The sequence below is a fragment of the Grus americana genome, chromosome 2, assembly GCF_028858705.1.
Source record: "Grus americana isolate bGruAme1 chromosome 2, bGruAme1.mat, whole genome shotgun sequence".
NCBI lineage: Eukaryota > Metazoa > Chordata > Aves > Gruiformes > Gruidae > Grus > Grus americana.
Window position 1 is genome coordinate 161656461 of NC_072853.1, and position 27512 is coordinate 161683972.

General features: G+C 41.5%; 1 protein-coding gene across 1 annotated transcript in view; it reads left to right on the forward strand.

The window, feature by feature from the left end:
• The first annotated feature begins 20803 nt into the window (after window positions 1–20803).
• PRKAG2 (protein kinase AMP-activated non-catalytic subunit gamma 2) overlaps window positions 20804–27512 on the forward strand; it is a 224251-nt gene continuing 217542 nt past the window's right edge. The window contains exon 1 of the mRNA XM_054818179.1: window positions 20804–21058. Coding sequence (XP_054674154.1) covers window positions 20951–21058 — 108 coding nt within the window. The 5' untranslated portion in view covers window positions 20804–20950. The remainder of the gene's footprint in view (window positions 21059–27512) is intronic.

Below are 27512 nucleotides of genomic sequence, written 5' to 3' on the forward strand. Positions count from 1 at the left end.
GCAAAGAAAGAGGATCAATTAACCTGCAGAGAGCTCTTTACAGCTAGCTCTCTTTGTAGTGTAGTCTGTAGCATTGATTTAACTTTAGAATTAATAACTCTTACCTCTGGGGGGCTTATCTAAAGATACCTTTTCAATGCTCACTTCTCATATCTTGGCACTTACAGAAAGAAAATCAAGAGATTTCAATTATTGTGAGGTTTGGTTTTATTTTTTCTTCTTTTGTTACTCCTCTTATCCAGGCTTATTAAATGAATCTATTTCATCTGCTTATTTGACATGGTAAGACAATTCATGCAGAAGTCTAGCAAGAGGTGCAAATTTTGATTGAGCTAAAGGTTTTGGTTCATGTGATTTATGTTTAGAGGGCAAAGAAAGGTTTAGAAAATTCTTGCATTATGTATTACAAAGACAAACTGAAAACTAAACTGGATTGTTTTCTTGCTCAGGAACCAACTTATATTAAATAAAATTGATATTAATTATTGAATATATTTCAACTCAGAAAATCTTCTTCTGTCAAATAATTATTGCAAGACAAGAAAAAGGCTGTCACAGTACACAGAGGCATGGTAGTACTTAATGTCAGAGATCTAGCTCAAAATCAGACTGTAACATCTGATTTCCTGGTTTTAGCAAGTAGGTAAATAGAATTTTCTGTATTTTACCCAAATCAGTTTTAATCATCTCTTTGTCTTAATTTTGATGGCAAGAATCCCAACTTGTGAAAAAATAGCTTCTATATTGTTTTAGTTTACTTATGTCTCTAAGTGATGGTTATTAGCTCCAATAGTTCATCCATCAAGCTACTATCACTTACAATCTCCATTCTTCAACTCTGGGCCAAATCTACATTTAGGCTGAGTGCAAATGCTCTCACATAGGAATCCAGGGCAATGAGGAACAGTGAGAAATCCAGTAAAACCTCGATTCAGATTTGGAAAGTTCTTGCGTGTCTGCATGTGGAGAGTTGATTTGAGGAGGGGGTTCTCATGCTCTCCTGAATCAGAGTCACCCTTCTGCTTCCCTGGGCAATTACACAAAGTGTAGTGGGAGTGCTCATCATTTCTACTTCTAGAGTTTCAGACCACAAAGCCAGACATACTATATGAGGTTGGTCTGCTCACACTTGTCTGGCACCATCATTTCCTCTGGGAAAATGGCAAAAGCAAATAGCAACTTGCCTGTTTGCATGTAGGCGTGATCCTCCTGAGAACATATAATTTGGCACCATGCACAAGTGAAGTTCAAACATCCTCAAGCTACGAGTTGTTGACAACATCTCTCAGAATAGACATACAAACTATGTAAAGCAGTTTTAGTGCTCCCCTATCTCAACATTACCTTCAAAAACTGTAATGGTTCCCAAGTCACTAAGTCATGCTGGTTAGGGAAATACACTTTCAGCAAAGGGTGTTAACTGCTTAACCTTTGCATCGGCTCACTTGTCTAGAGGCAGAGGGTAACATCGCTTAACCAGCCTCCTCAGGACCCTGGGAGATGCAAAGCATGCTTGAATTTCATGTGCGTTGATGAATGCTTATGTGTTGCTGCCCCACAGTGGCTATGTTTACAAAGGGTGTAATCCTCACAATAAAGGCAATGGTGAACATTTCACATACTAGCAGTTCCTCAGTCAGATTATTAGCTGTGCAAAACGGGCATTGCATTTAGACTGGTTCCCTTTTTACGACTCAGAATTTGAATGCAGTTAAGTATAGCTGGTGGTGTCACACCTATATTACTAGTGATGGACCTGTCTCTTCTTTATAGGAGGTAGTACAGAAGTGCCAAGTATCACTACTGTAATGAAATCAGAGGGAGGTAAATATACCATATAAATATTCCAAGGCCTCCTGAGACTGAGAATCAGGAAGCGAACCTTGGCTACAACACAGAAAATTTGAGAGTTGTTAATAAAGAGGATTAAAGTGGTAGGCATCCTCTGGGCTACAGCAGGATTTAACAAATGCCTGCGAATGCAATGTTCAATAGGACTCCAAGGCAAAGCTCGAGTGTAACTTGGAGCCTGCACAGAGGGAAAAGAGAAGGCAGTCCAGGATCATGTTACTCATCTGATTGCAAAGGGCTCTGTTTTCAGCGCTGCCCCCAGGGTTTTACCTGATCTATCCAAATAGAAGATGTTTGCCCTTCCCACCCTGCAATCATTCATACATAAACAACTCTAAATACTTTTCTGACTGTTCTGCCAGTTTCAGCTCTTCTTGCTTATTCAGTGCCTGCTCTCCTGCCAAAACAACAAGCTGAGCTCGCCGTGGGTTGTGGTTGGGGGCAGAGGCAGGCAACAGCGGTCTGCTCATTTCCTTTGTTTTTCATGTTTCTCTTTGGCCTTTCCTTGGGTAAAATCCAAGGGATGGATCATTGCTGGTTCCATCATGATGCAGAAGGCACAGACATCACTTTTCAAACAATGACAGCTTTATGAAGCTTAACAGTCTCAGCCAAAGTCTTGATGCTATCATCAGACATGTCTTTCTTCCCAGTCCCTGCAGGTGACTGCAGCTGGCAGCAGATCTTTTGACAGTCAGATTCTGTATGTTATCTCTGTTGGACCAAGCCTTTAAATAATTGGACAGGAAGATCTGGGAAACAGATATGCTATTTCAAGGCATAAATAACATCGTGCTGAGTGCTGCAGAAAGCCTTTATTTAATTTAGTTCAATTTGGTTCAAACATGGTCATCTGGTTTGGCTTCCAACCAGGATTTCTGTAGATCTATGCTCAGTTTCTTCTTAGACCACCAGCTGTCACATACAAATCACTTCTCACTGTGCTTCCATTCCGCAGCTCTTCAATGGGAATAAGATGTTCTTGACTTACAGCAAAGGGAGATAAGGAGTGATGGGAAGTAAGTTTGTGAGATTTTCTGATTTTCTAGTAACAGAGATCCATATAAATAACTGAAATACGGGACAGAAATGGCGAGAGTAGTTGCTACTAACAGCAGAGAAACGTGGAGAGTGTTGCTAGTACGCTGCCATCCAATCACGTTGTATAACAGTGAAATCCATCTCTGTAAAGAAAGCCAGACCATGCAAAGTAAGAACTATTTAAGCTGCCAGGCTTAAAGTGGAACTTAAGTTTGGGTACTCTGTCTGACAATGTCATTGTGATGGTTTAAAGAAGTTTAATTCTTCAGTTTCCTTATTGCCACTTGTGGTGATTACTCAGAGCTTCGCTTTAGGTCACAAAGTATTTCTGATAGTGATCAACTTCACATTTTAATCTGCAGGTATTAGCCCAAGGCCATTTCTTTGCTTCCAACACACCAAAAGTATTTAGCTAAACAACAACAACAAAACCTCGATAAAGTAAGCGCACATTCCTGTTTGCCTTTTTTTTAATTCCTCCACCCTTTTTTACAAAGGGGCAAGTTCAGCTACCTGGCCTTTTCTGGAATGCAGTCTGGGACGTGATTTCATTTTTGCTGTGTAAAGAGAAATGGCACAATCCTAGGAGTGACAGCATCCTGCCAGCTAGTGCTGCCATCAGCGTATCCACAATAGCCATCAGTCTGACAACTAGCAGTTCCCTAACAGCTATGGATCAGAGACAGCAAAGAAGCATTAGACGGTTTGACCTACGGCATTTTCAGATATTTGGTTGCCTCCCAGAAGTCTGGGAGACTCTGGATTTCTTGGCGTCTGGTTGAGCCAAGGAGATAGATTAACTGAAGGACTGTTACTGTTTTGTCTTGGGTGAGGCCTTCTGGGCAGCCAGCTGTTTTATTTTGTGTATTGCACAAAAGTTGCTTTAAATCTGCATGTTCTAGGGATGAGGGGTTGGAAGCGAGAGGGTAAGCTGTGGGATATTTCTTTCCTTTACACAGCAGTCTTCACTAGCCAATATTGGCGGCAAAAGCAGGTAGAAGAGAGAAATTCCTGTACAGTAATGGTAATATACATTGCCCTGTCATGCAGAATTTAAGCCATAAGGGTCCAGTCCAATATGGTGCTAAAGGCCTGATTTTAAAATTATTTATCTGCCTGTCCCTAGCTGCTACAGGTTGCTCTTGGAGCACTATGATATGCTGAATGGTTCTGAAAGTCAGGATCCAAAAGTCTAATGCTGTAGCTGGACTACAATGACCATGTTTTTGTGTACACAGGGAACTCTGCTGACTTCAATGGGTTTCTCCATAGACAGAAATGTTCACCTGGAATTAAATGCTTATCTGTTTGCAGATACTAGATCATTGGTGTTTTATGTGCTGTCCAGGAAACAGCCCGAACAAAAACCAGAGTCAGTGATATTTGTGTAAACCACACGACGTGTGCTTTCTCAGATCATCCTTTTATAATGCAATATTCTTGTAACAGTTGTTACTCTCTTCCACATTTGAAAGCAGAAAATTATTGTGTGCTTTCTCCAGTATATCCCTTCCTGCGAAAGCTGACTCAGAACAGAAGGAAAAGACAGCTTGGCTTTTCCAGCTATGGCTTTTTAAAACACTTTTGTCCGATTCTGTTAGGCTCCCAGAGAATGTTTCACGGATATATAGCATGTTATGTTATTACTGCAATGTAATTATCATTCCATAGCCCTTTGAAATAGGGAAGACTTATAAGTCCTGGGTAACAAATGAGAAAACAGTAGCACAGAACTTAACCCCCATAAGATTTCTCTTGGGCAAAATTCCCACATGGGAGGAGTCTGCTGCCTTCTTTCTTCTTGCTTCGGACCACTAATGTTAGTGGTGGTGAATGAACCGTGGGGGATTGGGTCCACGCTGTGAGTACAGGGGGCAAGGAGATATAACTTGACCTGCTGCAGCTCCCACTTACTTCCATCAAAACTGTGAGCATGCAGTACTTTTGAAAGGCAGGTCTTAAATGATTCAGCAGTAGACATCCTCTAACAGCTTGTAAGAAAACTGCTAGTGGACATCTCAGTTATTTTGCTAGTTTGGTTTCTTCCTGACTGGAAGATAGAGAATGTGTACAATAGCAGATACATCACCCAATTCGGGGTACCAAGGCAGGCGTTTGCGTGTAAGTCTTGACCTGCCTTTGTTTTCTTATGCAAACAATAATGAACAAAAAAATATAATTGATAAGCATATTAATAAATTAATGATTAACTTACTTAACAATGTTGGCCTTCAGATTGCCGTTAGGAGGCATTTAAGCTAATATAGAGGTCTCAGAATTCTTATTCCAGGTTCCTTGCACATCTGTCTGTCTGCACTGATGAAATTCTTGAGGTTTTCCTCACAGCTGTTAAGAGACCAAAACTTTACTCTTTAATAGCATGTATGCATGCGTTGTATGGCCAGGTTAATACTGCTAAAAGAAACTTAGGTATCTCAGGTTTCCAGATTTATATATAGATTATTTTCCGATGAAAAACAAACTCATAAAGCATGTGGACCCACCCCAAACTGCAGATGAACACGCTTTAAACCCCAAGACAATATAAACAGAAAAGCGTTTGCAGTATTCAGGCTTCTGATTTACCCAGACATTTCCAAACTCTTTTTGGTTTTCCTTTCAAGTTTCTGGATGTAATTAGATCCACCTGCATCTCACTAACATATTACATGAGATATGTAACATTAGAGAATCTCATCAGTTGTGATAAAATTTAGATTGTCAGCTTAAAAAATAGCATTGCAGTGGTGACCCTGAATCTCCAACCCCTCCATTACTTCACTGCTTGCCAAGGAGACTTGGACTAAATAAAACTTGCTAAGCAAGCGTTGCTTTTCCTCCCAGGAACGTGTGCTGTCTGCCTGTGGCTCAGACCTTGCAGCTCAGTGGTAGATCCCCCTCGTGACTTGTGGAAGTCCCACAAGTGGTGTGCAATAAGTATGCAAGGAGTTTGCTATTTACCCACCAAGTAATAGATTCATGATGCTGAAAGGAGTGCTGTATTCCTATGTCAGACGCGTAGAATCTACTTTATCACTAGAGAGGATTTGGGGATAAAACAATACTTAAGAACGCAAGATTTTCAATAACGGAGAAAATTACAAAAAGATACAAGATGAGTCACTAAGATTATGTTTGGCAATAAAGCCCTTTCGCAGCTGCTCCAACATCTCTTCCAGTAAGAGGCTGACAGACTGATGCATTTCTGCTGTCTGTATCAGACTTGGTTCACCTAGAAAACTTTAGAGTTACACCTTTCATGTTCTAGTGATAAAGAGGTTACTCAGAGTCTCCTGTTCTAGCCTAAAGCAGATTGTCTTGTCACCTACACCTAGAAACACTTTCCCTTCTTATATCTTATGATAGGACACTCAGACTCATGTTAATGAAAGAGATCAGGTCATTTCTGTACAATACTCCCTTTAAAGTGCCTAATTAATTTTTCTGTTGTACGCTTTGATTCGAACACATTCCTGGCTTCAGTTTTGAATTGGTTTTGGGTTGATTTTTTCCTTCAGACAGGGTGCTAAATTTTGCAAATCATAACGTAAGTATATAATGTGCAACTAATAATAAATAATTATTATAATTTCATTGAAAATGCAGCTACACTTAGCTCATTTTTAGCAATTTAAATGCGATACTTGAAGATAAATGGATGGCAAAACTGGGAATTGGAGTTTCTAGAAAGACAGTTTCAGGAACTGTTAGTTACCAGGGCCTTTTTCCTCCCGAGCCCCTCACACCTCTGATTAGCTAAGAGATGGGAGAGTTTAGCCATCAGATATACTGAATGTACCACTCAAGGGTTCTTTGGTTCTGGGTGCAGGGTTGTGTATAGGAGTGTACAATCCTCATGCCTTTACACCTCTGGTGTAACCTTTTACAGGTGTTTTTACCTCTGTAAGACTTTGAACTTGGTACAGAATAAACGTGGTCTCAGCACAGTATGATGACCTGTAATACATTACATTAAAACTGCCCATATCTGACACAAGAGTACAAAGTTCGGGCAGTTTGTTGAAGGCTGAACTGGACTGTTCTGATACGATTTTCTTTATCTTATCAAAAGTCCCCCAATGAGCCAGGTGAGTCCAGACTACTTTTTGGTCTCTGGTTCCTTGACTCAGTCTTTGTCTTGAGGCTGCATGAGTCAGTTTGCTATTCTCTGGCTACCATTCTATAATTTTCTGACTATTTTTTTCTCTGGTCATTTTTATCTGTGGTTATATGTTAGGAATATTTTAATTCACAAAACTGTGACTTGCCTTAATCTGTCCCAGAAGAAAACCCTTCTCTGTCACATTTTCCAAGTTCTGTCTCTGAACACAGCCACAGAAATTTTGATTGCTCTGTGTACTTTGTCTGGCCATTTTGGGTTCCCTGCCACCTCATTTGCTATCCACAAAATCAGATTAAATTTGTTTGCAGTTTTCCTACTGTTACCTTGTCTATATCATCAAAATGATGATTGTATACTAAATAGCAATTACATCTTCACAGGGATGGTCACAGCTGTGGTAGGCACCAGGAGCCCAAAAAATTTGGCCTGCTACATTTATTACATCTCTCTGATCTGAGAAGTGTCAGAATCACAGTTTAAGACTGTTATGGACAGTTCACCCAGCCTTAAGTGAGGCTGGCGGGGTGCATGTCAACTGTCAGCCTGAGACTTGCACAAAATCAAAATAATTTTCATATGTTCAGCTCCAGTTGTGTTTCTCATTATGTGTGGCTAGTGGCTCATTTTTCTGAAAGGCCTCTCTTTAATCAGCTTACTTTCCAGCTGACCTTAGAAGATTGCAATATGAGTCTGAAAAATCAATTAAAAAAGAACTGAAATACACTTCTATTATATATTAACATGTGTCCTTGTAAAGAAAGGCTGTGATCTGGGTATGCAAAGGCTAATAATTGACCAACTTGTGGTGCCATAATATTTGTTCTATTTATTTTCTTTGCAGAAAGCATGCAAACACTTTGGAGGGACACTAAAAAAAACTCTGCAGAATACTCATACCAAGTTTAAATAGGCACATTTTAAAATGTTGAGCAATGATTATCAATGTTTATCACCAAGGGCTCCAAAACTCTTTGGTCTAACAAAAGAGAAAATGTATATTTTATAGGTTAATGGTAATGCATGAAAAATAGGTTTACTTTGGCTCATTGTAAGACTACAAAAAAAGCTGAAGATCTAATGTGATAAAGGCACATGAAAAGACTGGTTTGTGGGTTTGTGTTACTCACAAGAAACAAGTTCAGCATTTGATTTCAGGAAGTTTCTGAGGGCTCCATGAGGTGCTCAGCATTTACACAACCGTGTCTGCAAACCACTATAAAACTGAAGCTTAACCATGACATTTGACTTGGAGTAGCAGCTCTCAGTGACCTGCAGTGTTTTGGGGGGACAAAGAGGACAATGCATTCCTCTGTCAATACTAGCGGCAGAGGGCACGTACCCTGAGACTTTCATGTCCTGACTGGCATGCGGCACCTGAGAACTGATTTGGCCTCCACCCTTGTTTGCCTTCCTTAATTTGTGTGCTTTTTTTTGTAATTCACTGATTGTACTCCTTTTTCTCCAACTAGAATTGCCTTTGTGCCCTGGAAGTATTTAACTTCTGCAGATTTCATACCACAGTACTGTTTCTTCCCTACAATACTATTACAAAAAGATTTACTTTCATTACTTGGTAATCTTTACCAAGCTAATTGATATTTGTTGTGAATTCATTTTGAGTTGCTATGCTCATGGTGGTGCCATACCTTCTTTGGCTTAATGGTACCTCCAGGAGATGCCAGGACCTCTGAAAGAGTCTCATAATGTTCAGAACTATCTCACAGTCTGCAGGACTTTGGTAAAATGAGTCACTCTTATCCTTTCCTAGTGAATTTTGGGAGAACTCACCTTTCCTTCTGGGCAAGCACATATATTCTGGGAAAACTTCAAAGGACTTAGAATGTTTGAATAGTTTAGCTTCTATCCACATTATTCTAAGGGAATAATGGTCTTTCACCCAAATGAGTAAATTCTCTAGTTTCAATTTATAACTCAAAATGAGCTTGATAGATGAGCTAATCTGTGGTGCTTTCAACACAGGCTTTCTAGCTTGAGAGCACCAAGATTTTAGGGTTACATTTTTTTTCTCTGACTAAGATGTAAGATGGGGGCTATATTTGAATAATATAATGGCAGGGCAGACTCAGTTGTGGTATCCAGCTGTGAATCTGACACTAATCTTTTGGTAGTCACACCTTGTTGGGCCTAATTCTGAGATTATTGTTTACATTCTGTGTGGGAACATATTCCAATCACCTGTTATTACCTATATCATATTGTATATAACCCTTGTCATTAATATATTGCACTTCCCCCCCCCCCCAATTTCTCATTGAAAATCCATTCCAGAACTTGCTTGCTCTTATATATAAGAAACTTCTAATTCCTGTACTAAATGTATACATGCCTTTTTTTTTTTTTTTTTACATTTGTTCTTGTATCAACATTAGATTTCAGCTTAATTGATTTGAGTTGGAGCTGAGAACACTTTCAGAGTCAGGCTGATGCTTTTTGAAAGAGCTTATAAATTCCAGTGCTCTCCAGTTTTCTTCAAGGAGAAAATACATGTTTCCTCCTGCCCAGTGATGCTTTGATACCAAGAGCTTTTTATTTGCTTAGAGCAATTCTTGAGTTTTGGGGGTTTGTTTTAATTTGGCTTTTGCATCCTGAAATATCTGGTCTCTCATAGTAGATATTAAAGAGAAAAACAGCATACAGTACTTGGGATCAACTTCGTTAGTGTTTGCTTACCCAGAGAATAAGTAATGAAGCAGCTTTACTGTGGAAAGAATTAATGAGAGACATATTTTTTACAGATAAGAAAATGGAATCCTTCACTCAGCATTACCATTGAAGCTGTAATTTTTTGTGTGATTCAGTGATAAATATTTGTGTGAACTTTGATATATACTTGTTAGGGTACTGGGATTTCCTCAGCTTCTCTTTTAGTGCTAATGAGCAGAAAGTACTAAAAATATTTTTCCTGAAGTTGCCCTAATTTCTTGGGACATCTGTGTTCTGGTAGGACTAAGTCTTTTGCTAAGGGATTACTGTCAGATTCTGAGGAGATGAATGGGAAAAGTTGTCCCTTCATCTCCAAACAGCTTAAAATGAAATGTCCGAGTTTCCACTCCCAGGAGTCAAGTCTTGCTGCTGCGTTGAATGATAGCAAACCTTGGGGATTTGAAGAATAGTGTAACTGTTAGTCCAAATACCAAAAAGTAAATTCTGAGTATCGAGTGCCTAAGAGTGGCATCTGAATAACAAATCTGAATATTCCATTAAATCAAATACATTGTACCAAGTGCTTTACATTTTATTTTGGCAGTGAGATAATATTTGTTTAATATGGATCCTGAAGTCCTGATAAAAACAAAACTTCCATTATGATAAGATTGCAGGATTAGCCCCAACTTTAGTAATTAATGGCCTGCTTCCAGCAAAAACTACCAACACTTTTTCCTCACTAGAAAATACAGTTATCTTGGGGCCAATTTTGTATGGAATGTTTGAGACAGGTTTGAGCTATATATGCCACATATGCATATATGTTTATGTCTGCATATTAGCAATTCTGTATCTTTACTTTGGCATTGCCTTTAATATAAAATTAGATCTGTTTATGGTGATTTTTACATATGGATGGTTCTCCTATATTCTTAATTAGTTATACATTCTTTAATTACTCTCGTAGTATATGCTAGTCAAAATACAGATGTGTTACTGTTCTGATTTGGAGTTACCAGGCACAAAATGCTTGCCATTATAATCTCCTAGATATTAAATATCAGTTCAGATATTCATAATCCTGGTAATCCTGAATAACTTTTAATTCTACCATCAGTTCAGACAACAGAATAATGCTCAATAGAGCTTACTACTGTGCAATAAAAAAATTATCTTCCATATGATCAGCCTCATGCCATCAGGAGTAATGTTGATGGGTAGGAAGAAATTTGACAGGAGAACGACTGCTGTCTCCTTCCTTTCACCCAAGCTGTTGTGGTCCCATAGCTGCTTACCAGGACACACTGGAGTGGAGCACCAAGACTCCTCATCTCATGTTCATCTCCCAGTGGAAATAGGTCTTGTGTGGACCACAGTAATGCTGGGGCGTAATGAACATATTTCATTCAGCTCAGAGAGTCTCCCTCATTTTCCACCCACATTTTTATGTATACCAGAAAATAAAAGAAAATAAATTTCTATTTAAAAAGAAGACTGTATACATTTCCTGTCATCTGGGAAGCTTGCAGAGATGCTTGCAGAAACAGATGCAGAAGTTGTTTGCATCTCACCTGATACAGGACTATAATCTTGTTTCGGTCTTCCTCCTGCTATTTATTTTCCTCCAGTATGTAGGTTCTGCTCCTCTCCTACAAGTGTTTGCTGATTTTAGTCTTCTGTTATACAGCAGTACCACTTTTTCACACTAGGAGCTCTGCTTTGTCGCAGGATTTTAGCAGTTCATGACATTAGGCACTGCCAGATCTAGCTGCTCTCTGAATAGGGAAGGGCGCTGGAACAGGAGGAGACATGGCCCTTTGCTTGGCCTCAGTCCCGTCATCTCACCACATGCAACTGTCCGTATTAGTGATGCTAAGGGGATGCTACAGTCCGTTCAGCCTTTTAACTTTCCACCAGTTATCCTGCTTAAATAAACACTTGATGATCTTTGTCTCTAAATTATGGCTCAAGCACATGCCCCCTTCTCAGGTTTGCTGTTAGTCTGTAGGTGGGGAGCTCTCAGGGCTAGCATCAGGACATTTTAAGACTTTAATATTACACTTTACATGCTATTTTGCAAGATTTTTACCAAGAAGCTGCCTTTCTTTCAGTCTGGTTGGCAGCTATCTGTCACATATTCCAGCTGGGAGAGCTCTCTGCATTGATTCTTGGCCAGTTTTCTCCCTAGCACCCGTCCCTGTTGGTCACCCTTGGAAGTGTGACTTCCTCAGTCTGTAGAAGTGGATATGACCTTGACATCCGTTTTTTCCAAGCAGATCTTTTGTATCCCATCCCTTCATGATTCCTGCAGGCAATTGCACTGTATCGATACTTCTATTCTCTTCCACACTTTCCCAGCACTTTGTGTGAGCTTCTGACCGCATCCTCATTCACTAAACCAAGAGATACTCCTGCTGGTGCTTCCGTTTGTTTGACTGTGGAAGCCAATTGCCGAACAAAGAGTAAACAGCACAGGTGGAGAAGTAAGTTTAACTTAAAATAACATAAATTCCAGACTGTTGTTCTCTGTGCTCTCCCTGCAGCGCTGAGTACGCAGGAAGCTGGGAAGACTGACTTTATGTTGAAAGTTGGCCCAAAATGGGACCTATTAGTTACCAGTTACAAAGGTAAGAACTATTATTTTTTTTCATGTTGGCTTTCTTTTCATTTTATGGGGGACATTCAGTAGAAAATACTCTGATTAAATAGCCAGTATACCTCTGAAGATTCCTGTTAACTCTACCTTCTGCCTTTCATATGTTATTTCATGCCCTGCCTAGGAACATTATAACTATAACCTCTTCATCAGTGACATAAAACAATCAATTAATGATTTTTTAATTTATTTTGTTTTCTATCTTCAACACCCAGAATTTCTCCTTGAGCCATTCCTTTTCTTTAACTCACTTTTTATCCTACATTTATCTACTGAGCCTATACACGTTAGCTTTTCATTTTTCATTTAAGACTTTGAAGTCCAGGTACTTTGCAAAATAAGACATAATCAAAATTTTAATTGAGAAAAAATTAATAATCTCAAGGAAGCTACACTGAATCACACTAACTAGCATCTGTTGCTCTTTGGATCCAGGGTGGGGAGCACCTTTATGTTCCAGAGTCATCTCTAGACATTTGTTGCTTCTAAAACTTTTCTGATAAGATTTTAGACCATCATCTTAAAAAAAAAGATACAGTTGTTTTGAGATATTTCAAAACAAAAGTTCTTCCTGACATGAAATTATATTACCATAAATCTTCCTTTACTGTCATTTTCACCATTTTCTAACACTGTTGGAGAGATTTAAAGCTATTCTCCTGGCTTTAGAATCTCAGACTGACTTGAAAAATGAAATGTGTTAAGTTTGCACTTGCTACATTATAAATACATACTTCTTTTGGAATTCCGTCGTTGCTATGGTAATGTGCAATCTGCAGTCTTTAACTGGATATATCCATCGCCTTTCATGTGTCAGAATGATTTGCTAATAATTATGACCCTTGCTACCTTCCGTGTTATACACCTCAGCACAATGTGAAGAGCATTCCTCCTTGTATTGCTTATTTTCTGCTAAAAACAATAGTAGTGTTTGTGTTTGCCTCTTCCTATGGAAGTGGTCTGCTGACAGGCCTTGAAAAGTCTGAGGAGCAACTTCAGTTTTGTTTGCAGAGAGCCCAGGCATGCGAGGAAGCCAGGATCTAACATTTCCACCCTCGTGGCACAGGTCCAGGACGCAGACCTCAGATGGCTTTCTTGCCCTGAGGCCAACTGGTACAGCAGGGCTTGTAGTAAAACTCTTATCTCTGAGACAGAGCAGCCACATCCAGTCTTCCTACTGGGAATGATCTCTGAGCGGTGTTAATTCCTGAACCACGCCTTGGCAGTGTCTTGGAGAGCTGTAGTTGGCCTGAGCCAAAACTCTGCAGAGACTCTGTGAACAATTTAACAATATGGACAGTCATGGGACGGTGCTCAGGCCTGTGCCCAGATGCTGCTCGATTTGCTAGTGTAGATGAAAGTCCTGGTTCTGCGCAATGTTTCCAACGTGTCACTTTTTGTGCTGGGGAGATGGCATCTTGGATCTGCTTCAATGCACACCATGCTTGCCTGTGTTCATCATGCATGGAGAAGCATAAAAACAATTTCTGCAGCACTTTGATTATACAGAATAGCTAGCTGGGGATTAAATAATGTGTTGGCATTGTTGCAAGCAAGACTAGTTTGGTAAGACTGTGCTCTTAGTACAAGCAATAGACAATTTATTTATGAAAACAATGAGAAGTTGTGATTCACCTCTCATGCTTTTCTGATGTTTGAATCTTATTGCACGCATCTTGTGATATCCATAGGTCCAGCTGTGTAGGCAAGCAAAGCCTCAGTGTGTATTCTGATCCTCTGGAAGCCATTGTAGAGGTTTCATATCATTCCGGAGTTTCTTCCTTTTTTATTCACTCCTTCTCATTGGTTCTCCACACATAATGTGATTTCTGGTGCTCTGCTGTTATTAGTTAATACCATGTGAGAAAACACGTTTGAACTGGTTTGTGCAGGAAATACTCTTGGTCAGTGCAATTTTGCTTTCCCTAAACAGAACACAGCCACTGGCCTTGGGCAGAGGTCAAGTGGAGGAACATTGCTACAGGTATGCTCTGGGACACCTTGCCACTAATACTTTGCAGCATAAAAAATTCGAAGCTAAATATGCAAAAATTATTTTCTTTGAGATCTTACAGACCATCCTGGAAATGACTGCTTATGATTGCTTTTGGAAACCTCATTTCTTTTTATATCTGCACCACCAAGCAGTAACAGGCTGACGTTCTGGGGCAGTCTCACCCACTTTGCTCCAGAAGGAAAGCGTTGTTACTGCCTACTGTAGTGGCCAAGGCCCAACACACTCTATGCCAAGGAATAAATTCTGAGATTATTGCACAGAGAAGGCTCAGAGAAAGTGCATTTGTAATGCTTCAGCTCTCTGAATTCTTCCCAGTTCACTGGGAGAACATGGAAGTATTTTCAGATTTCTACTGCTGAACACACTTTTTGTTCTTGTGCCCACACACATCAAGTAGAACTATGCCTCTGCCTCCTTTAAATGCTCTTTTAGCTAATGTAATGTACTGCATTATGCATACTGTTGGAAAAGGAAATGAAAAGCAGACTCCTCTTGAAGCCTATTTGTACTTCTCTGTTAATTTGCAGGACTGACAAAATCACGCTGTATGGGAGACGAGTATCTTTGCCCTGGTTTTGCATATAATCTGCTGTATGAAATTTTGATTGAGGTTATCTGTCTTGTAGGCCTATATATGCAAATCAAAAGCACTAAGTATTGTGTCTGGCTAACAGCCAGAAACTCTGAATCACAATCAGAAGAAAATACAAAAGAAATTTTCCTGTGTCAATAAGGAAGATGTTAGATGCTTTACAGGGCCTTGTCCATTTCTTCTGTCATTCTTCAGTACTAAGAAAACTTGAGGCTGAACAGCATCATTCCAGTTGATGGAATTTTTTTTTTTTATATAGAAACCAATATAAACAAAAAGATATTATTTCTCTCTGAAGGTACTTTGATCATTGGAAGGCTCTCGGCTCTCAGAACCAACAGAAGTTGCGTGAACCTTGAAAAATCAGCTTCAAGGTCTTTTGTCAAGCTGTCATGGTTCAAAAAAGAAAATGTGTTTTTCATGTTTGTACCTAATCAGGGCTCCCAGGCACTTACTTTCTATGCAGAGATGACAGTGAGAGTATTATTCTTATTTTGCTCTTGCACTATAGCGATGCAAATGAGAATCTGAACTTACCTAGTCAGCACAGTACAGTGCTGGCACTAACATGACCCATTCAACAGGGCTCAGGTCACATCATCATGCACCCATCTGATATACTGTGGTTGCATTTGTTCTTGTGGTGTCAGTACTATGGAGTATGTGGGCAACTGGGGGAGGACTATGGCTGTGGAGCTGTGAAGATGGGACACAGTGAGGCCAGCATTGCAGGGAGCCTTCTGCCAATCCTTACACCAGTGCCCATGCCAAGCATGCTAGGGCTCTCTACATACCAAGTTAATCCATTGCATGGGCCTACTCATTTCAAATGAAGACTTCTGAAACTTTTTGATGCCCAGGATCAATTGTCAAGCTGCACAAGGTCTGCAACTGAGACACTTTTAGGAAAGAGAACTCAAAAAACTGCCTCTGCCTTTGGCTGTTAGGAGACAAACTAGCAGTCAGATTAAATTTGAGAAACAGCCTAGAAAGTTCCTATGAAACTGCTTCTCTCTCACTTCCTCTCCTCTGCGTTACGGTCCGGATGAGAAGACATCTTGCTGACTCAGTGAGTGAATCAGTGCAGCAGCTCTGGAGTGACCAATACACCAGCAGAAATGGTGTGAGCAAGAGGGAGAGAGCTGTAGGGCAGAATGGCTCAACCAGAGCACGCAGCTGTAAAACAGCATTGTGATGCTACTGGGCTTCAGGTGACGAGAGAGAACTCATTTCAGTAACCACTCATGTACCGGGCGGCATCTGACAGTGTGGAGAGGAAGCACAGCCACCTGACCACACAACCTCTCTCCTTCAGCATAAACATTTGTCAGTCTTTGCTGCTGTTACGTTCCTGGGGACCTTCTGGGGACCAGAAATTCCTCACTCATTAACCTCACCATCTCACCTTACTTCAGCCAGTTGGGCTTACAATTTCCCCTGCAAATTTCCCCATGGAAGACCATTTTAATTGCAGTTTTGATGCAAATAATGCAATTTAACTGTCTACAGATATCTCCTCACGTTGACTATATTCTACTTAATTTGAAAACTGCTTCTTGCACTGTGCTGAGTGTTGGCGTGTAGCAGGTGAGAGCGTGAGTATGGGCAGACAGGTGTGTGTGGGGGTGTCCTCCCTGGCCTCTACAGAAAAGACTTGTGCAGGGACTACTCCATTGTGTTAATTACATTGTACTGTTGATTAAGGAGCCCTATGCAGCAGGATCAAACTCAATCTAATAGATATGTTGAACAGAAACCAAACAATTGACTTGATGCATACTCAGGAAAGTGAGCGGCAAACTGGAAAACAGAGAAAGATGGAGAACAAAAATGGAAGGATGAGAACAAGAGATGGAATATGAAGCAGAACAGAAGGGGACAGTTGGAAGAGGAACTGCAGAGACCAATGTGGAACAGAAGTTAGCATAAGAAGAAAAGAAAGAGAAAATTAGCTGTGATGAAGCGTAGTAGGTGCTGGCATACTGGATACCAGTAACAGCCAGACATGTTCTTGAGCATCCAGATTTCAAGATATATTGACTTTCAAGGATTTGTCTTTAAATCCTGGAAACATTTTAAAAAAGGTTTGAAAGTCCCAAGTAAGAATATATGTATACACATACATAAGAAATAATGTGGTTGATCTGAGAAATTACAATATTTATCCTGGTATAAGGTAAGCATTATTTATAGTGGGAAATTTAGTCCCCAAAAATGGGACTTCTGCAGGTTTTAGTCACTACAAAATACTTATAGATTGCATGTGTGAAAAATCTACATGAAATGCTCACAATAGGATCAATATATGTAGTCTGATGAGAAAGAACGATAGTTATTTTCATAGATAATTTTTTTTCTGTAATAAAATATATGAGTGCTTGGCAGTATTACTAACAACAAACTTTAAAGCATTAGCAAAAAATGCTGGTTTTAATAATGATTTAAAAACCACCGGCAACTCACATAATTCCCCCCATGCACTACTTTTTTTAGACACGCTTTTTCACTTAAATTTAAAGTCTTAAAAAATGTCTATATATCACATGTGAAATTGCAGCACAAAAGTTAGCTGGTGACATATTATTTTACTTACGGCAACTACAATCGATACAACCAAGGCTCAAAGCAAAGTTTTATGGCTATTTTATAAACTTAGGAATGTACTCTGGGAATTTATCATGGAAAAATTGACTCAACCTGTATTTAAGGAATAACTGTAGCTGGTGTGTTTGAGATCCTCCTCTGCTGCCCCCCCAAGGGTGCATGAAACCTCAAAGTACTTGGGGTGATATTCTCAAAGGTATTTTGGTACCCATTTGTCTTTGAAATCAGTATTTTAGATGCTTACCTGCCTCTGTAAACACGGTTGTTAGTAGTCAAATTGACAGGATTTAAGGTAGAAAAAATAATTTTAACTCTCGTTAAAATTATTTACGATGTTGTTTGTTCATATGATGGCTGCATTTGTCCCCAAAAGATAAAGAAAAAAAAAGGTTAAAAACATGATATTTTACTGTCTGAAATAATTGATGATTCCTTTATTTTATAGCAGGGTCTTATTAACACTTGATTTTATGGCAAGTCAAGCTCCTGAAGTCTGGCAGCTGTAGGAGGATTTTGGCTTTGGTTTGTTGTGTTGGTTTTTGTTTGTTTCTTTTTCAGTGTGTCTCTAATCCTCAGAGCTGCAATGAAAAGTTTAAAAATATGACTGGAGGATCAAAGGTGATATTTGGGATCTTAGAGGATCAACGAAGAGAAATAAGAATAACCCCACAGTGTGATATTATTAAAGTTATAAATATGCTTAAGGTGATATCGTGATGGGGGTGGAGAGGCTGATTCATGGGGGTTTTGCAGGTTTGGGAGTTTGGCCCTACTGCCTTTATGTTACTTCCTAAAACTTATTTTACATTATCCACCATTATTCATATAAATAATCTACCAGAAGAAAAAGAATGAATTTAGATTTTAAATACTAAATGTGGAAAATAAATGATAATATTGTAGGAAATGATTCTGCATAAATAAGGGAATTGATTATATATATGGTTGATTTTATTCCACCTCAGATGTTTGTTAATTTAATACAGAACAGCCAGGAGAGCTGCTTGCTTACAATACCTAGTGCTAAAATCCTTCTAAAGAAATTCTTTTTTTTTTTTTTCTTTATTTTTTAACTTTCAAGATCATACTAGCAATGACAAATGTCATGACGGTTTGTTTGACAGACATGTTTATTAGTAATTTGCTCACTTCCTGATTCCAGGGGTCGGTCATTCCCATATCCCTTGGCAGCAGCACTTCGTTGGCAGAAGCGTCTCTGTAAATGTTGGGGGAAAGTGAGTGTTAGAGACCCCTCTCCTCTTTTTTGGGGGGACTCCCAGGCTGCCCCAGGCACCGTTTACTGTCTGGGGGAATTCTGCTTCCTTGGTCTGTGTGCTTGTCCTTCCATGACGTCCTGTAGGAACCTATAGGACAGTTACATCTAACACTAAAGAAGAGAGCTCATATTTTTATTTGATTCTGTATGGTTTTAGAGAAGTGCCTACAGACTTTATACCTGACCTACCTTTGCATCTGTTAAATCCTGAGACTTCCATAGGGAAGGAAATAAATCTGAATTCTTGCATTTCTTGAAGATAGCTGTCCCAATCGTATATTTTTTCCAAAGGTATTTTTGTGGAAAACAAAAATATCCCCTTCTCCCCTCAATGCTTATAAATCATTGTTTTATAGAATCCCGTAAGATTTGTTAGAGGTAATTATGGTGTAGGCTCTGTGAATACATACATGCACGGCTTTGAACCCAGTGAGAATCCGTGTTTAAGTGATCAAAGGTCTGTGGCTGTAACAGGCTTAGTCTAATTGTCAGATTCAGACACCGTAAAATGGTGCAGAGATTGTCAAGGGAAGAAGAGTCACTTCTAAACCAGGAACTCATACTTTGATCCAGAATGTATGTTTGTTTCTGTGTGTATGAAAACCACTCGCTGGGTTAAGGCAAAGACATCTCTCTATCTTTGCTGTCCAAAAGTCTCAGCCCTGAAAGCCTGCCTGGCGGCAGGGCTGGCATTGGCGTGGTTTTGCTCTGTAGCTATAACCCAGAGCGCTCCCAAACGCCAGCAACCGGCGCAGCCACAGGTGAAGTGCATGTTGAAAGCATTTCATTTTCGGATACTCTGCAACGCCAAAGCCGTTTACCCGCCGGTGTGAGCTGCCTCTTTGGCTCGGCTGAATTCGCATTCAGGCTTTTTGGAGGGACGGAGCGGAAAAACCCACGTCCAAGAGCGGACCGGGGCCCTCCCGGGCTTGGCACAAGTTCCCTGGCACCAAGAGCGAGGGCAGCCCGGTGGTTTTGCCCAGCCGGAGTGAGTCTGGCAGGGGCTCCGGGCTGGTCCCCGTACCCAGCGCCATCCCTTGGGCCGCGGGGCCAGTGCAGCAGCCGGACCGGGCTCTGCAGAGCCGGGTTGCGCGAAGGTGCTGCTGGCCCGGGACGCTGCGGGGACGGAGGGCTGGGAAGGGGCTGCCTCCGGGGGAAAGAACCCTCCTTTAGGGCACGACCGGGAGAAATCCTGGGGGGAGGGAGGTGAGGAATCAGCCTGTAAAGTCGGGAGGGAAAGGAACCATGCCGCCTTTGTGCGTTTTTGGCAAGGTGAAACCCAGCCTTTTCGCCCACCCCCGTGCGATTGGGGGGGGCAGCCCCAGCTCCTCTCCCCCTTCCCCACAAGGGGCCGGCAGGGCGGCCTGGGGCGAGCGGGAGCCGGGGCAAGCGACCGGGCTGCGGAGCTCGCCGCGGGGAAAAGTTGCGTTGTGCTGGCTTTGCACTTCCTGGCGAGCCGGCCGGGGCTCTCGGCAGCGCCCGGACACCTCCTCCCTCCCCGGCCGGGCTCCGCCGGGCACCGCTCGCCCGCCGAGCTCCCCGCAGGACGCGGAGCCGGCCCTCCGCGGGACATCCGCGCTCGGTCCGCGGCCTGGCCGGGTCCCCCGCGGCCGCCGGTCTGCCAGGAGCCTCGCCCGAGGGCCTTCCCCTTTTCGGGTCTGTAGCGTTTGGGCGTTTTTTCGGGTCGTGGTTTTTGGTTTTTTTCTTCTCCCTTTCGGGGAGAATACAGCCGGGCTGGGCGAGGGGAAGGAAACTTTCTCACCCCCCCTGGATGCTCCGGATATTTTTGAAAGGGCGGAAGAGTGAGAAAACGAGCAGCGTTTGTAAGGGCATCTCACGCTCTTGAGAAGGTTCCCCCTGACACCTCGCTACTGGGATTAAAGAGCGGAGCTGGAGAAACTCCTCCCCTTCCCTCTGCTTCTCCTATCCTCCCCCCTCCCTCTGCTTCCCCCCCGGCCCCCCCCCCCCCCCATTTCCTAAGGCCATAAAAAAAAAAAAGAAAAAAAGAAAAGAAAAGAAAATAAGGAGCCTGGAGTAACTGCGGCCGGCGGGACGGTGGGGAGAGGTGGAAGAGAAGTCTCCCTCTCCGGAGCCATCGCCCAGCACCACGCCTGGGTGAAGGGATGGGAAGCACTGCCATGGACAAGAAGAAAGATGCCTCCAGCAGCAGCAGCAGCAGCAGAAGGAAAAGCTCCAGCCAGAAGAAACTCATGTTGCGAGTGCACATCCCCGTAAGTGGCGCCTTGCGCTTCCTCCCCTTCGGCAGCTGGCGTGACTTGGGTGCTGGGGCATGTTTTTCTCCGACATGTAGCGCAGCGAAAGGCGGAGAGGTGTTTCCTGCCGCTGAGGTCTGGAGTTTGGGGGATGTCGGGCTGGGGGGTGCAGCCCGTGCAACAGGCAAGTCCTCTACATCTGCGGTGGGTTGGAGCACGGGGGGCTCCCCGGGTCTTTGCCCCCCCCGTGCAGCGCTGGGAGCTCAGGGTGCAGCGGCCGTGGCACGGAGGAGCGAGGATAACTCTGGCTGCAACATTGCTCCCCTGCCTGGGCTGTGGGTTTGGTTCAGTATGTCTCATCCAGTTCACATGCAGACTCGCAGTACGGTGTAGCAAAAGGTCTGTTCACCCCGAAATGCTGGTTTCAACATCCCCAGGTTTGGCTCTGGGAACTGTCCGTGCCTTGTGGCTGAATCAGAGTGTTTAATCTGAGTCTTCCCTCTCTCAAGACTAACCCATATCTGAATTTCCCAGGGCTGGGGAACCCAGAGCTCGCTCAGATTTGGACACAAACAGTCTGTTTATTGCCAGAAGAGCAGGGACAGTTGTATTGCCATGGTGGAGCAGAGTAGTGAGCCCTGCAGTCTGCTCGCCGACTCTCTTTTGTTTTGTATATTCAAACTATAAAGAAACACACAAGAAACTATAGTATATAGATACAGAATAACCTCAGCCCAAAAGTTTCTCTCCGTTCCCAGTGAGTACTCAAAGGCTGGCTGGCTGGCTCTGTCTTCAGAGTTTACGTGCCTTTCAAAACTTTGATTATTGTTTTTCTTTACTATTAGGATGTTCTTGTTATCTATGTAATTATTTAGCTTTTTATTCTTAGGCATGATGTGCTTTTGATTTCAGTGTTTCTGGCAAGAAATGGCAGAGTCCTTGTATCTTTTTCTGTGCAATCTGTTTGTGTTTTTTTAAAAAATCTCATTATATAAAAGTGGGAAACAGTCCTACACGTATCTCTGCCAGGCCACCAGGGAGCAAAAAGATATTTCTGGTTGTAAGTTTTTCCTTTGTTTTAAGGAAGAATAAGAAGTCAAAGCAAATTTATTAGGTGTCTTGAGTGTGTGGAATAAAATGGAGGAGAAATAAATGGCTCTTCTGCAGATTTCATTTTTTTCTGGGGAGGAATGCAAGCCCAGGAGCCTAAGCCAAACTTCTGGAGTTCTGAGTGCATTCAGTACTAGGAGAAAAGGGTCTGTTTCTGCTGACATGGGTGTTGCCTATGCATTTGTGACTGGAGTTTTTAGGCAATAGTCTTTGCCACGTTACCAGTAGTACTTCACAATAGGGGTGTAAAATCCCAAGAAAATAAAATGTAACACACCAAAGCTCCACTCGCCCTGTACACCTTATTCCATTCCACCCTGCCTGCTGCATTGTCTCTGCCATCTCTTTCCATAGCCCCCGCCTCTGACTCAGCCTAGCCAGGAGCTTCTGTGCAGTTGGGTCTCCACCTCTGCTCCAAGAAGCTGTGTTTTCTGCCTGGTGAAGAGCCATAGGAAGTTTGGGAGATGCTGCGGTTGCTGCAGGATTTTACAGGATCCATCTGGTGCTTTTGAAATACCTTCCGACCACCAGATAACTCTGACCACACCAGTACTTACAGTAATTTTCTCCATTTTATGATGGTGAAGCTCAGGCGGAAAAAGTGCCTAAGTAACTTGTTTGCACTTAAGCATTATTGACAGAGGAAGGCTAATGCTTTTTCCTAATTGCCTCCCTGAGCCCATGGACATCCCTTCTTCATGAGTGTTGCCTTAGTTCTGTCTTGGATGGAACATCATTAGTAGTGGGCCATAATTTTTCATGTTCATTAATCTCTTGGCTTCATTGCTATGCAGTTTGTCACCTAGGAAGTGGGAGTTAGTCCAATACAAGCCTGCAAATGCTTGATACTGCACTGAAGTCGACACGAGTTTTATTGTTCACCCAGTTGGAAGCAATTCAGGATTTGGTCATGAGATAACACCTCCCATCCCTCCTCTCCATCCCCAAAATATGATCCTTCTGTTCCACTCTGCATCATTCTAGCGTTCCTGAAATGGCCTATTAGGCCCAAGATCTTTCAGGTTGTACTCACATTTTTGGTGGTTTTCTGTTTTCTGGCAGAGTTTAAATATGACTGTGCTATAAGAAAGAACATTTTTCTCATTCTCCTCATTTGACAGTGGAATCTGCATTTGAAAAGATCCATTTAGACTGTTTTTTTTTCTCTTTCATAACGTTTTCTTGGCTGTTGTTTTGAAGCATCGTTCCTATTATTTCAGTGGCGCCTGTCAGTGTAGATGTAGTTGTCAAGGGAGCTTTCACCAGACAGTAATTTTTATTTTGTCCATCCTCTTCTTTGTTTTACTGTGAGATCATGTTTATTGCTGAGACATGCAATTCTTGCTCATTGAGATCTTCAAATTAGGAACAAGAGAAGGACTAACAAGGCCTGAGTAGGAGGGGAGAGAGGAGTCAATTCTGAAAGAGAAAGCAGCGGGACAGAAAGGTGCTGTTGTGATGCAGGCTATCCTAAACCATATTTATTGGTCACATAGAAATGAAAAAGTAATGACAAATATTGTGCAAAATAAGAGGCGAATAATGCAAAATACACTACAATTAGGTGAGAGGATTGTGGAATAATAGACATGTCTGAAAATAAAGTTGTATGCTTTTCTTCCCGCTCCCACATATTTTTATTTTTGGGGTTTGCCCGTGACAGCAGGAAAAAATGGATCAATTTAAGAAAGCTGGTTTTGTGTCTTGCAGCACTCCAGGGTATTTCTCAGGTACATCTTTCTCAAACAAGAACAGGACATGATACAGAAAGTCTGGAAACGCTATTTTCACCTTCTTTCTGTGCTCAGTCTCCTTCAGCACGAGTGGGTGGTACCCAACCCTTGCTTCTGGGAATAGTGGTAGACCACTAAGTTCCTGCCAGTTGGGTTTCCTAGCTGGTCTCAACTCGTCGTTCAGTGGCCAAGAGTAAAGTGGAGGCCACTGTATTCTGTTAGCACGCCGGGGAAGTATTTCCTAAATTGCTGGACTAGTTGAACAACTTTTTGTTTTGTTTGTTTGTTGTTTTCTTTGCAAACACACAACTGACTAACAAACTAATAATTTGGATGTACCATAATATAATTGCAGGAGCCTTTGTAAAGTAGAGGTCATATCAAGCTCCATCTTTCCCAGCAGCACGTTCTGAAGTCCTGAAATTAGAGATGTCTAAATGGAAATTTCTGGTCCAAATATCTTTGAAAGCTGCTACAGATTTGAATAGAAACCTTTGCTCTTTAGATGCATCACATCTGTAATATGAAGACATTAGCGTTATAAAATTCCTTTTTAAGCCATTAGAAGTTAATGCTTGCGCATTGCTTTGAACATTTTAAAACCTCTATTCTAAGATGGGACGCAATTGTCTGCTGAATAGGAGCTCACAGCAGTGAGATCAGTATGTTCTTTTATCATCTTGCAAAATTGATCTGTTCTCATGTTAACATTACCATTTTAATCCGGTGTTACTGCAAAAGAAAATGAGAGATTCTGCTCTTGCTTACTTTGAATTTCATCTGGGATAATTCAGTCAGTGCCAGCAAAGTTATGTTGTATTTACACTAGTGCAACCGAGGGCAGAACCTGTCTCAAGAGCTTCACCGTGGCAAGTGCCAAGCACCTGCTGCTCCCAGCAGGTGAAAATTGCAGAACCTTGGCACTTCCTCGGATTTTTCCCAAATGTATCACAAGGTGACTTTTTATTCAAAAGAACAAAGAGGGTTTTTTTTTTTTTTTTTCAGTAAGGACAAAAATAACATCTGCAAATGAATAGAAAAACATCTTTCAGTGCTGTGAAGTGGCTGTTGTCTCTGGTACTTCAGCCCTGACAGCAGAGTTGATGCACTAGAAGGGTGCTCTTAGAGATCATGATCCTTTATTTTCAATGTCACACAAACAAACATCTCTGCACACTTTCTCCCATTTCTTTGTCAACCACTATGATTTTGAACAGACTCCTCGATGTGCAAATTTATCACTGTTTCCAGGCCTGTTGTTATGTGGGGGTGCCAGGCTGAAACATCAGATGGCTTAAATATTTCTAACCCGATAGATGACAATGATGTTCTGACAGCTAGTGTTGGCTTGGGCTCTGCCCCTCCATCTTGCTTTCCACACTTGTGAAGTCATTAATGGCTGCATGCCTAATAAATTACAGTGAAATGATTTTTTTCTGTCACAGTTTTTGCAGGGTAATTCTTGTCTCCCAGTAATTGCTGGGTGGGCTGATGAAAACAGCACTTCAGTCTAGGGCTCATTTTAGGAAGCTGCAGATGAGGAATAAGCTGGTCAATTATTTCAAGGAGATGAGGGAATCAGCTTCCAACGTGATCTAGGAATGAAAAAAATGTTTGTTTTCTTGGGAAAAGGAGGTGGGGTGAGAGGGAGACAGAGGAGAGAGGAATGTTTCCCTAAAATTAACTGTACAACCGTCCTCCCCCTTGCTGTCATAGGGCAGACTCTGAGTTGTCCTGAGCCTGTGTGGCTTTGAAGTTTAAATTTGGATTCCTCCCTGAAGGGCTGATATATTAAGGATCTCAAAGGGCAAGAGGTATTTGCTCAGGAGTGTTGAGATTGCACTTTGAATCTATCTGAAAGAAAAAAGAAAGGATTCATATTTGCAGTCATAATAACTGCCACTGTAATTAAGGAAGCTCTTCGTCTTTTTGGTTTTAAAGCGTAACACAAAGTGCTCTTCAGCTTCTTTAAAAAGTACTGCTTCTTTAAAACATCACTTTTTCTGGTAGGAGATTCTACTCCTAAGTGGTCTCATCCAGCCTCCTTTATTTATATCTGTGAGCCTGTGAGGGCTGTGGGCTCAGAGGAATGTGAATTTCCTTGGAGGAATAAGTCATAAATGTGGAAGAAACCTCACAGAAATGTGGATGGTGAGACTTTTGGCCTCAGGGAAGGTTGCTGAAACAGTGCTTGTATTGGGAATTACTGAAACAGAAGAAAATGTCATGCTTCTAGAGGGATCAGGAGTGACGTGGAAAGTAGTGATCTCCACATGGGAGGCTCCAGTGCCTGTTCACAGACCTGCAAGGTTCAACTTCTGCCCAATTTCACCTGGGCACCACATTGCATTCGAGGGAGCTACTCAGAAGCAGAATCTGACCCTGAAGACAGGATTCACCAATCATTTTGTTGATGATGTATGGACAGCCAGGGAGGTGGGTTGGTGTGCCTGTGTGCTGGCTTGGCAAGGCTAATGGGAGTAGAAAGAAGCCAAAACTGTGTCAGCATGGCTGTTGGTAGACCAAATTATGGACGTACGCACTAAGTGAATTACCACATGTAATTCTCATCCCTTTGAAGAAGAGCTGAATTTATATCAAGAGGCATCCCATGTATATGAATACATGGAATAATGAAAGAGCAGAGTTGGTTATGAGCGAAATGAAGCATCAAGGAAGACATCAGTAGGAGACAGGAGATGTCACAGAATATGTCTGTCTGGCATAGAAATAGCCCCTTTGTGGGGCCTTTGTGTTACCCTAGACTGATCATCAGGCTTTGACAATTAGCCTGCTTTCAGGGCCTGATCTGGTTGCAGAGGACTGCTGTCTCAATTTTCTAATATTGTTTGCACTGTAGACATACTGGAGAAAGTGTTATGGCCTAACAAACAGGGAGAGTTATGCATGTCTTCAAAGATGAAAAAGCAGCTTGAATGTATCTTGAATGGAGTATGGTTTTTCTCCTGGAAAGGAGAACTTAAGACTATAAGATGTCATCAATAAATATAAAATATTATTGGTGGTTTGGTGATATAGTGCTATGCTACTACCGAACTATTCCTAGTACTAGCAGTGAGTTGAAACAGTGATGTATATGACAATTTCTGCCGCAGAATGATTTTTTGTGTTTATTTTTAGGTAGTTGTAGAAATTGGAATATAATGCTTCAGTTTAGTGTTTGCTTCTGTAATACTGTCTCTGTTAAGTTGCTTGCACATAACTACATATGAAATCTTTAAAGCATGAAAGCATTATTTACATGGTAGAGAACCAAACCATAACACGGTACTTCAGTTTTTGACATTGAGGATTCATAGAATGGTATGTAGTGTCCTTTCAATTTTCATATAATTTAGCATGACAGTAAATTACATTATGTAAGCATGACTCAGTGGGATGCATAGCAAATGCATTGCAGTATGTGTTTCATGGTTGTCATTTATATCACATACCGTGATTGTTCAGACCTTATGGTCATTATTGCAAAGGGTGCCTGTGACCTTCTGCTCCAAAAACAGAACCTATGTCATAAGCTGAAGACTTAATCTGTTTTTGCAATCAGGGTGATAGAGCTATATGCCTTTTTTAAGCTACTGGAGAACACATTCATAGATCTGGAGTTTCAT